The sequence below is a fragment of the Notolabrus celidotus genome, chromosome 23 (assembly GCF_009762535.1).
Source record: "Notolabrus celidotus isolate fNotCel1 chromosome 23, fNotCel1.pri, whole genome shotgun sequence".
Classification (NCBI taxonomy): Eukaryota; Metazoa; Chordata; class Actinopteri; order Labriformes; family Labridae; genus Notolabrus; species Notolabrus celidotus.
The window spans coordinates 24,323,351-24,334,367 of record NC_048294.1 but is presented as its reverse complement, the minus strand read 5'-3'; the positions used below and the strand labels follow the sequence as shown (position 1 = coordinate 24,334,367).

General features: G+C 40.8%; 1 protein-coding gene and 1 long non-coding RNA gene across 2 annotated transcripts; both read left to right on the top strand.

Moving 5' to 3' along the window:
* Positions 1-1,634: 1,634 nt before the first annotated feature.
* On the top strand, positions 1,635-7,019 carry LOC117807613. The gene is made up of 6 exons (XM_034676948.1): positions 1,635-1,693; positions 1,776-2,120; positions 3,888-4,229; positions 4,365-4,487; positions 6,216-6,247; positions 6,355-7,019. Exons 1-6 carry the CDS (start codon positions 1,651-1,653, stop codon positions 6,472-6,474), a joined length of 1,005 nt encoding a protein of 334 aa, XP_034532839.1. The 5' UTR covers positions 1,635-1,650; the 3' UTR covers positions 6,475-7,019.
* Positions 7,020-7,545: 526 nt separating this feature from the next.
* Positions 7,546-8,200, top strand: LOC117807610. Its single transcript, XR_004630013.1, has 2 exons — positions 7,546-7,891; positions 8,001-8,200. It is a non-coding gene; the product is annotated as an uncharacterized LOC117807610 (long non-coding RNA).
* Positions 8,201-11,017: the final 2,817 nt, after the last annotated feature.

The following is an 11,017-nucleotide window of genomic DNA, read 5'->3' as shown; positions in this document are numbered from 1 at the left end:
AAGAGAACAGTTAGGTCGTGCTCTAACCGCAATATATACAGCCTTCCAAATTATTATGCAAGTTCCATTGTTGTGATTATTTTAAAGATATGTTAACAGTCATTTTTAAATTGGTTAGGAAGTCAGATGGTGAATATATGTCCTCAAATGTGTCGTTAGAATCATGCTTTTCCAAATACGTCGGCTGTATTTTAAGATTAATGCAGAACCTGCAGAAATGAGTGTGCCAAATTATTATGCAAGTTTGTGATAAGAGCATATTACTTGTGAAAGATAAAAACGAAGCACCTTTAAAACATTTTATTAATTGAAAATAATAATATTCACTACAAATGTGTTCAAACTTCAACAAAAACAACAGTTTTATTTAGATTTGCATACAAAATAAAACTGTTAATGTCTTTAAAACATTTCAAATCTTCAGTGTTTCTCTAATGTCCAATATAACCTCCTTTTCTTTCAGTGAGGGTCAGAGGTCACTGTAAACTGATTTAGTTTCTGATGTCTTCTCTGCTGACTCTGTGAGCTGCACCTTGTATGTCTTTCCAAAGATGCCCTTTGAGCTGTATTTCTCACCATCACTGTAAATCATCTTCTCTATTATTGACCACAAGTTCTCAGTCGGGTTGAGATCAGGTGAGCAGGCAGGCCAGTTCATGAGGCGATCCTCTTTAAAGCCCTGAGATGCCGTCCTGTCCTGGGAATAACGTGAGGCATGTGATGGTGCTTTGTCATGCATGAACACTAGCATCTTTTTCACTTTAGCTGAATGGATTGGACCTTTGCCACTCGTCTTAGTGTCCTACATGGAGTAGACCTGGGTACATCATCGAGCCCCACAGCTTCAGAAACACCCTGACTGGTAGCTAAGGGTCTTTGATCAACCTCTGGTTTGGTTCTTGACAGTTCTCACTTTGATCATGTTCGACAAGCTTCTTCTACTCTGGGTTTTCTCCCATCCTGACTGTTTTGAACATATCTTTTTGTGGTTCAGTGGTCGCGCTGTAATTTCTTGGCTATATCATTGGTAGATCCCCTCTTACTCAGACTCTTGACAGTTTGACTCTTTTCCTCTTTGTCACTTTTCTTGCCCATGGTCAAAGTTGAATAATAATGTGGCACTCCTATAGACACATGGTCTGTGATAAAGAGTATTAGAAAGCTTTTTAGATTCAAACTAAAAGAGTTTTGTTAAAGCACAAGGCCTTGAAATACATCATACTAAAACACTACTTCTTTCTGAATAGCAGCCTTCCAGATTTTCAAGAAAATGTTACCTGCATAATAATCTGGAACACAGTGTTCAGGTAGATAAAATCAACTTCACTCAAGCTCAGCTAATCTATTAGTCCAAGTACTCGTAGGAAACCCTGAGTCAGAGGCCCCACAGCCTTGTGGTGCTGGGTTGGAGTAGCTCGATGATATTATATCACTATTTCACAATGAAGGCTGAGATTAACCACGCGCTGTTTCAACAATGCCTATAACCACAAAGCTACTTATTTAAGGGGCCGATCATTTTCTGCAAGTTGAGAACAACGGACCAATCAGATGTAACAGTGCGGTCGTATTTAGGACAGGTTGTGAACCTCTTATCAGTCTGCCCCTGCTTCAGGATGCCAGACCTGCTTCAGAGAAAAAGCAGACAAGATGATGCTGTTCTTGATGAAAACATTCCTGCTCTGGACCCTGTGTGAGTATCAAAAAAACCTCGAAAAAAAGATACTTTTCATTCTCAAGCTTAGCTGATGATGTGTTACATCTGTGTGTTTCAGGTGAGGCCCGGACAAATGACATCTTTCAGCCGGTGTCTTTGAAGTCAGTGAAGCTCGGGGACTCAGCAACTATTGAGTGTCACATTAAAAGTGAAATGCAAAGAAGAGCGTGGTACAAACTGACCACAGGAAAGAGACTCCAGTTTGTTGCATCGTTCAATTCGAAATATAATCTGAGTACAGTAGCTGAAAAATTTCATCCCCGTTATTCTGTGAAATTCAACACGAGCAGCAGCGATCTGAGTGTCTCTGCAGCAACGTGGGGCGACGCTGGAACATACTTCTGTGGAGTTCATCTTTCAAACGATGTTCAGTTTGGATCAGGAACCGTTTTGATGCTGAAAGGTATTTATTTATTTATTTATTTATTTATTTATTTATTTATTTATTTATTTATTTATGTATTTTTTTTTTTTTTAATTAAAGTGATGCTTAACGATACAAGACAGGTGAGAGACATGACAATACCATACACAATATACAAAAAGTGAAAGACAAGACAACAAGTGAACATTACAGAAATTAGTGCGCAAATGTGCATGTGCGTGTGTGTGTGTGTGTGTGTGTGTGTGTGTGTGTGTGTGCGTGTATGTGTGTGTTCATTTGTGTGAGTCCGTATGTGTGTGTTTGTGGGCATTTGTCTCCCCATATGTACAACTGCATCAAAATAGGACAGTAGTTTGGGGCAAGCTGGGCGGGAGAAGGCAGCGAAGGCAATTCGGGAGGGGAGGGGAGAGGGGGGCACATCCAAAACCAAATCATTAGAATAATAGATAAACACAATCAAAATAAAAATAAATAAATAAAATAAAATAAAATAAAGGGGGGGGTGAACTAGTTCAGTGGGCAAGCAAGAAGCCCGGTCAATCATAACAAAGGGCTACAATTCCACAACCACCACCACTAACACCAACAACAATAATAATAATAATAATAATAATAATAGTATTTATAGTAAAATTATTAATAATAGTATTATTAATAGTAATAATAATAATAATAATAATAATAATAATAATAATAATAACAATAAAAGTAATTAGTTTGATTTGATAAAAAATTAAGAATAAATAGGAAAGGTATGTATTAAGGCGGCCATTGAGGTCAACAAAGCAAAAATGAAATGATGCAAAAAAAATATTCTTTAAATGTTAAAATGTTTCATTAAACAAATATTTCAGGAGACAAAACTACACAAAGGCTAAATGTTTCATGAAACCCCAAAACACTTTAGGAAACACAAAAATACTTTCTTCATTGGTGTGGCATTTTCATAACACGTCATTTTGTAGCACACATAACTAAAAAATTGTATCAAACAAAACTACATTTACCAAAAATATAAACGTAAAAACATTTCATGAAAGTAACAAAAATATTTGATAAAATATATTTTATTTCATAAAACTAAATTTCATGTAATGTCGAAACAAAAAATGAAAATACAATAAATATTTCCCCAAATGAAAGAAGAAGAAAAAAAAAATTAAATAGTTTACTGAACTTAAAATATTCCATGAAACAAACATTTTATCAAACAAAACTACATTTTACAAAGGGTGAAAATATTTATCTAAAGGTAAAACATTTCATGAAAGTAACAAAAATAATATTTATAATGTATTTCCTGAAATAAAACATTTCCAGTAACGCAGAAAATTTTCACAAAATGCAAAAATGTTAAATAAACATAAAAACTTTTAACAAATGCAAAAGAAATGCTGTTTGTGATTTTTTTTTTCTTTTTTAAAAATGTAATTCAATATTTATTTTTTGTTAAATGTTTTTGCATTAAGTTAAATATTTTTTGTGTAAACTGACATAATTGTTTTTGTGTTTCATGGCATATTTATATGTTAGGTTATTTTTGGGGTCCAGAGAAATATGTTTGCGCTCCATGAAATATTTTTGTATTTGATGAAATATTTTAAGTTGTGTTAAATATTTTTACATTAAGTGAAATAGTTTTTTGTGTTTAGTGAAATCTTTGTGCAGTTGAGCTCCAGGGCCACCGTAATGTATTGTCTTTAGAAGCCTTGATTCTGAAAGGAGATATTTAAGTGCAGGTAAACATAATGCCGAAGATCTGGGTTGTGTTTTTTCTGTCTTAAGGTGCGGACATGATCATTGACTCTGTCGTCCAGCATCCTGAGTCTCTGCGGGCCGACCCAGGAGACTCGGTGACTCTCAGCTGTTCTGTCTACACGGACCTCTGTGCTGCAGAACAAATCATTGTCTCGTGGCTGAAAAGTTCTCCTCATTCTGATCCACCAATGTTTCCCTCATCCGGACACAAGACCCACATCTGCAAGAGGACTGAGAGTGGAGACACTGCCTGTGTGTTCAAGCTTCTCATGAGCAACCTCAGATTTGATGACGATGGAGCTTACTACTGTGTTGTGACTGCATGTGAACACACGTTGTTGGGGAACGGAACCAAACTGGACTTGTGGGGTAAGGGACTTTTTATCTGAAGTTCTTGTCTCATTATTAAGATGAAACTAAACCTGAACACAAGGCAAAACTGTTTTCACACACTTGTAGGTTTTTCCAGATAAAATGAATGTCTTCTGACGTCTCTATTTGCAGATGATGTGACACAACCTGACGTACATTATGAGTCCAAAGCTGTTGTTTTCAGCACCATCCCGGGTGCTTTACTGGCCTTACTCGTGTGTGCGATTGTTGTGAGAGGCTGCTGCCAGTGTTCAGGTAACTCATACTTCATCTTTGTATTTAATTCTTAACTTAAAGCCTCAGGAAACGTGAATCGAATATTTAAAATTCATATAGAATATCAAAATGTAATGTGTAATCAAGCTTCAACAAAAATCTGAGTGAAGATTAACATCCACAACTCTGAAAAAAACTCTGTTAAAAAAAACTTCTGCCTAACTCTTTGATTGACAGGTCAAGAGAGAGTTCACAGCCTGCATGTTTGAGCCGTCTGACTCTGAATCTAGAGAAATAAAAACTCCAGAATCTGAAAATTATTCATTTACAATGTTCTCTGAGTGCTGAGTCACAAAATACTTCAGAATCAGGACTTCTATTATTTATTAGTTCTATCACTCCGTAGTCTCCAGGGTATCAGGACCATGGGACGCCCGGAGCAGAGGAGGCTGAAGTGTAGAATGTGCACGCAGAGGAGCTCGGCTTCGGGTGTCAGACGGAGCTGTTTGTCTAAACTCTGAACTGTTTGGGGAAAGTTAGTGAACCGGACCTGAGGAAAGTTAGAGAACCGGTCCTGAGGAGAGTTAGTGAACCGGTCCTGGGGAAAGTTAGAGAACCGGTCCTGAGGAGAGTTAGTGAACCGGTCCTGGGGAAAGTTAGTTAACCGGTCCTGAGGAAAGTTAGTGAACCGGTCCTGGGGAAAGTTAGTAAACCGGTCCTGGGGAAAGTTAGTGAACCGGTCCTGGGGAAAGTTAGTGAACCGGTCCTGGGGAAAGTTAGTGAACCGGTCCTGGGGAAAGTTAGTGAACCGGTCCTGGGGAAAGATAGTGAACCGGTCCTGGGGAAAGATAGTGAACCGGTTCTGGGGAAAGTTAGTGAAGCAGTCCTGGGGAAAGATAGTGAACCGGTTCTGGGGAAAGTTAGTCGACCGGTCCTTGGGAAAGTTAGTGGACAGGTCCTGGTGAACGTTAGTGGACCGGTCCTGGGGAAAGTTAGTGGACCGGTCCTGGGGAAAGTTAGTGGACAGGTCCTGGTGAAAGTTAGTGGACCGGTCCTGGGGAAAGTTAGTGAGCCGGTCCTAGTGAAAGTTAGTGGACTGGTCCTGGGGAAAGTTAGTGAGCCGGTCCTGGTGAAAGTTAGTGGACTGGTCCTGGGGAAAGTTAGTGAAGCAGTCCTGGGGAAATGAGCCGAGCAATTGCGGGACTGCTTTAGCCACTCGGCCACGGCTCAACTCAACCTTGTCCCAAAGTTTCCCTAAATCACCTCAGTTATGAAAATAGAAGAATGACAACAAGCTGTCATGTTCAGCGGTGGATGTGCAGACAGGGACACACGAGCACAGCGGTGCAAAGAGCAGAGAGACAGCTTTACAGACAGATTACAGACAGTACGTGATTAGCAAACAAGCTAACAGCTAAGACAACACTGAGGGGAGCTGGCTGAGACGTCAGGAGACGGTCTGAGCAGGAGTGGAGGAGTTTTGTTGAACATGTGTGCACGTGACTCAGTGTTTCATTTCTGATTGGTTAGATATTTATTTACGAAATAGATATCAGGTTAAACCAGCCCCCTTAAAACCCAGTGTGAAAACATGTTAAAAAACGTAATTGAACATATTTGAAAAATGGATCAAAGTTGAGTTCTAATATTTTTTACATAGTTTTTAGTATTTACATATGGTCTGAAATATCATAGGAAGAACCTTTTTTGTTGATTTGGGTTCCCAGAAGCTTTAACCCATCTCATACTTCTCTCTTTGTTTTTCAGGGTTCTCAGCTTGCACCACAGCCTCCTCTGAGGTATTTGATGTTTAGGCAAACATCTCTATTACAATTACCCTCCAATGTGTGATATTTCTTCTGTCTCATACAGTTCCATGTTGTCATGTGCTGCTTCTCATGTGCAGAGTACCCAAGCTGAAGACAACGTCCACCATGCTGCTTCAAGAGAGATGAAAACTGCCCGACCACACAGAAAGACTGACAACACCTGGAGTGAATGCTTGTTCTTTAGCGTAGAGCAGTGAAGCTGAGCATGTCTTTGTTAATAATAGTGTAAAGTGAGTCGGTGGTTATGCAAATTTGAACTCCCCAAAGGTGCTCATCCTGTCCGGTTTCTAACTTGCATAACCACTCACTCACTGTATGTTTTTCAGCTTACCAAGACTTTTTTGAACCAGCTTGTAAACATGTCAATTGTACAGTCGGCTTTTTTTGAATGGGTGTGTATGTGGTTTCCTGTGCTTCTACAGCCAGTCTCTAGTGGACAATCGAGGAACTGCAGTTTTTAACACTTCCTCGTCACTTTATTTCTCAAGACCAGAGGTTGCCGCTTGGTTGCAACAGAGAGCTAGCAGATTTCTAAGCTATCAAATGTACTTTTGTTTGTACTTGAATGTTTTACTTGTACATACATCTTACTTTTGAGACCTTAAAGAATTAGGTTCTGAAGGGGCAGAAGGGCCAGATACATCCTAGTCATTTGGGTGTGTGCGTACATACTCTAGGCAAGGGGTTCCCAAACTTTTCAGCCCACGACCCCCAAAATATAGGTCCCAAAGACTCGCGACCCTGACTGGCCCTCAAAGTGATTTAATGTGGCTTCATTTAGCTGGTCTGCAGAGAACTAGCCTACCTATGTGAGCATGTGTTTGTGTTTCCTGCGCTGTTATGAATGAAACTGCTGCTACTGATGCTTCTGATAATTAACTGTTCACTAACCCTAAACTTAGGAGTCATCATGGCAATTACATTTTCTATTTTCAAGGTTTTATTTCAAGTTTAGCTACTATTTTGTAGTAAATGTACTGCTTTTTGATAGCTTTTGTCATTCAGCTTTTTCTTTTTTTTGCATCTTTTCAGTATTTCTATGTTCACCACAAGTTAAAAAAATTATAGATAAGTAATACTAAAACAAAAAAGTGAAGAAAAAAATAATAAATACAAAAAAAAAATACAAAAATATTATTAATAAACAGTACAAACATAAAGGAAGATAAACATAAGAAAATAAGGTAAACAAACAGAAACAAATAATAATAATATATATTTTTAGATAACTTAAAAAAAAAAAAACATTCATCTCATGACGTCCCATTTGTGTCTCGCAACCCCCCAGGGAGTCCTGACCCACACTTTCGGAACCCCTGCTCTAGGCCACCCCTGCATAAGTCAGTGTCTCAGTTGAGTCACCCCAGTCAGAAGAACCTGACTTGCCCCTTTTTTACTCCAAACCCAATGTGGTGATTGCAACATGTTTGTGACTTTTAAGTTGGCATTTTTGGAAGTAGTTTTCTTGTGTGGAGTCTCTCTCTCTCTTCCTCACAGAGATTGGGCGGCTCCACCTGCACCTTCACACCTGCACCAGATTACTGCAATCACCACCTGCATGTAAGCCCTGCTGTGAGGCTTCTCCAGTGCCAGATTATTCCTGCATCTGATGTGGTATTTCGGCCCATTCTCTAGAGTTCTCTTGTGAATTTTCAATTGTTGGAGCTTTCCAGCTTTGTGTGTGTTTACCAGTGACTAACTCTGCTGTCTTCCATTCTTCCAGTGCCTCCACGAGCCCCAAGTGCTGCCGCCCAATCTCTGCCACACTGCCACACTCTCTCCCTGGATTCACTCACCAGCCTCCTCCTCAAGCCCTCATGTCTCCAGCCTTCACCTCTCCTCAGATTCCCTCCTCACGCACTGGACCCTGGATTCCGTCCCTCCACCCTTTTTTCCCTTCAATAAATTCCCTTAACTGCTTCATCTGCCTCCTGTTGTGCTTTTGGGTCCACACTTAAACACCTGGTTCTCTGACCGTCACACCCAAGCGCTTCAGAGGTTTCAGTCCACTCTTAATTGCACTTGCTACACCACTAACACTCCCAAAATTCAAAACAAAAAGGTAAAAATGTGCAAAGTGATACTTCAATCGAATGTGCATCAAAGACGTTTTGGTCTGACCAGCTGAATAGCAGCTGATTCCTGCTGTGCAAGGAAGTGAATGATTTGTGTGCTATAGGATTAGATGTCATATATTTACAAGCATCAGTTTCACACATGAAGACAGGATCTTCAAAAATCCCCTCTGCTCTAAAAATACCTTCTTCTGAGAACAAATGTGCGCAGTGGTGCAGCCTTCAAGCAGCGAGCTCTCAGTGTACGACTTTTGTGGTGAGTAAGGTGTGAGCTACGATGAGTAAAGTTCTGCTGGTGGAAAATTCAGCCCTTGTTTGAGCACAGGAAGACTACAGCCTGTGGCCTCCAAGCCACAGCCTGCAGCAGCTCAGGCGGGGCAAAGACGCTGAAATAGGACATCTGAGTGAAACGGGGTCATCGCTCAGAAGCTGACCACAGGGCGGTCCGGAGAGGAAAGAAGAGAGGCTCTCACAGGAACAGATCGCAATGTACTGTCTCTTGTTGTGTGCTCATAATAAACCTTCTTTAATCACTGTTTCCAACACATTGCACTCATTTTATTCATTAAATACTGAAGAACTCAACTTGTATTGAAAAGAGACAAAAGACACTTAAGATCAACGTACGACTGACTGTCTTCTTTCAATCAACCCAACATGGCTTCCTCTGAGTGCACAGAAAAAGACATACCAGCCTTAATCTCCAGGTTCCAGTTTCTTATTGATCAGCCCATCACTTTGTTGAACTTGTAACTTTGTTTTTAAGTTATTTCTCCAATGCAAACTAAAAACCTACACATTTAAGTCTTTGTTTCCAGTTGTATCTGACCATAAAGACTTTTGTTTGTTTGTTTGTTGCTAAAGTATTGCTCTACTAAAACCCACAGGTGCTTTTTTTCCTCACTTTGAGATGTGTGCATGCGATGGTCACGTCACACTGTGTGGGTGCAGAGTCAGTCATGTGACCTATAACACATCAAGCTGACACCAGTTTCACATTCTCAATGGTGAAATAAAAGTCTGATATCATTTGAAAGCAGCCCCTCACTTGAACACTCAGAGAACTGAGCTGTGTGCATGCAAAGTCTGTAAAGTGGGTCACTATGACTTCAGGTAACGACTGTTTAAGATTGTGACTAAGATATAACACGTAGCCATCACCTGGAGTCATAGTAACTTCATTATTACTTCATGATGAGTAACAGGAGGTAATGGTGCATCCAACATGGATTAGAACATCCATCCATTTACAGGTAGCGGTCCAAGCAGATCGACCCAGGCATCCCTCTCCCCAGCAACACTTTCCAGCTCCTCCTGGGGAATCTCAATTGAAATCCCAGACCAGGCAGGATATATAATCCCTCCACTGAGTTCTGAGTCTTCCCCGGGGTCTTCTTCCAGTTGGACGTGCCAGGAACACCTCTAAAGGGAGGCATCCTTATCAGATGCCCGAACCACCTCAGCTGACTCCTTTCAACATGAAGGAGCAGCAGCTCTACTCCGAGCTCCCTCCAGATGTCTGAGCTCCTGAGCCTCTCTCTAAGGCTGAGCCCAGACACCCTTCAGAGGAAACTCATTTCAGCCGCTTGTATCCGCAATCTTATTCTTTCGGTCAGGACCCCCAGCTCATGACCATAGGTGAGGGTTGGATTGTAGACCGACTGATTGAAAGCTTTAAGTTGCGACTCAGCTCCCTCTTCACCACGACGGTCCAGTACAACAACCGCATAACTTCTGACGCTGCACCAATCGGCCTGTTGATCTCACGCTCCATTTACTCCCACTCACAAACAAGACCCCAAGATACTTAAACTCTCCCACTTTGGGCAAAGACTCGCTCCCCACCGAGAGCAATCCATTGTTTTCCGGCAGAGAACCATGGCTTCAGACTTGAAGGTACTGACTCTCATCCAAGCCGCTTTGCACTCAGCTGCAAACCGCCTCAATGCCTGAATCCAAACAGACATTCATCATGAGTCATGCATTACTTCAACTTAAAGTAAGCATTCATTTGCAATAAAAAATGCATATCATTATTGTAAAGTGTTAATGTAAAGTGTAAAAATGCACAAGACACTGCTTATAGGTGGGAGATGTCCTTTTCTGATGATCAGTAAAGGCATCAGTAGACAGATAAAAAGACAAAAAGAACCACCTTAACTTTCAAAGGGTTGACCAATCCCACATAGCAAAATCGGTATGGCCCGATTCTGGCCCACAATACGCTTAGACTAGAGGCCAGCTTAATCACAAGCTCAACCTTAATCGGACCAGATGTGGCATGGATAGATCTGGGCCACATAAACCAAGCCACAACCGGCCCAGATGTGGCATGCCATCATATATACAATACCATCATTGCCAGACCTGGTCCACATCCAGTTGACATACCACTTGCCATGCCAGGTATTAGTGAGGCCAGCAGTGCCGGCTCGACACCAGATCTGGCCCAGACCTATTAGACCAATTTTGCTATGTGGGATATACTGTAGGTCAATTCCTTGCTAAGCTTTTCGCACAACTTCAAGTTTAACTTCTGGTCAAATGCAAAGTCCTTACATGGTGATTAACAGAAGAGTTTAAAGGCATACTATCACTGATACTATGACAGTGTGCTCTGTTCGTCCTGTTGCTCATTAATAACAGACCATAGACTGTGCACCTT

Coding starts and splice junctions, on each gene's coding strand:
- LOC117807613 (XM_034676948.1), top strand. CDS start 1,651: ATGATGCTGTTCTTGATGAAAACATTCCTGCTCTGGACCCTGT. Junction 2,121..3,887: donor AACCGTTTTGATGCTGAAAG/GTATTTATTTAT, acceptor TTCTGTCTTAAG/GTGCGGACATGATCATTGAC. Junction 6,248..6,354: donor GCACCACAGCCTCCTCTGAG/GTATTTGATGTT, acceptor TCTCATGTGCAG/AGTACCCAAGCTGAAGACAA.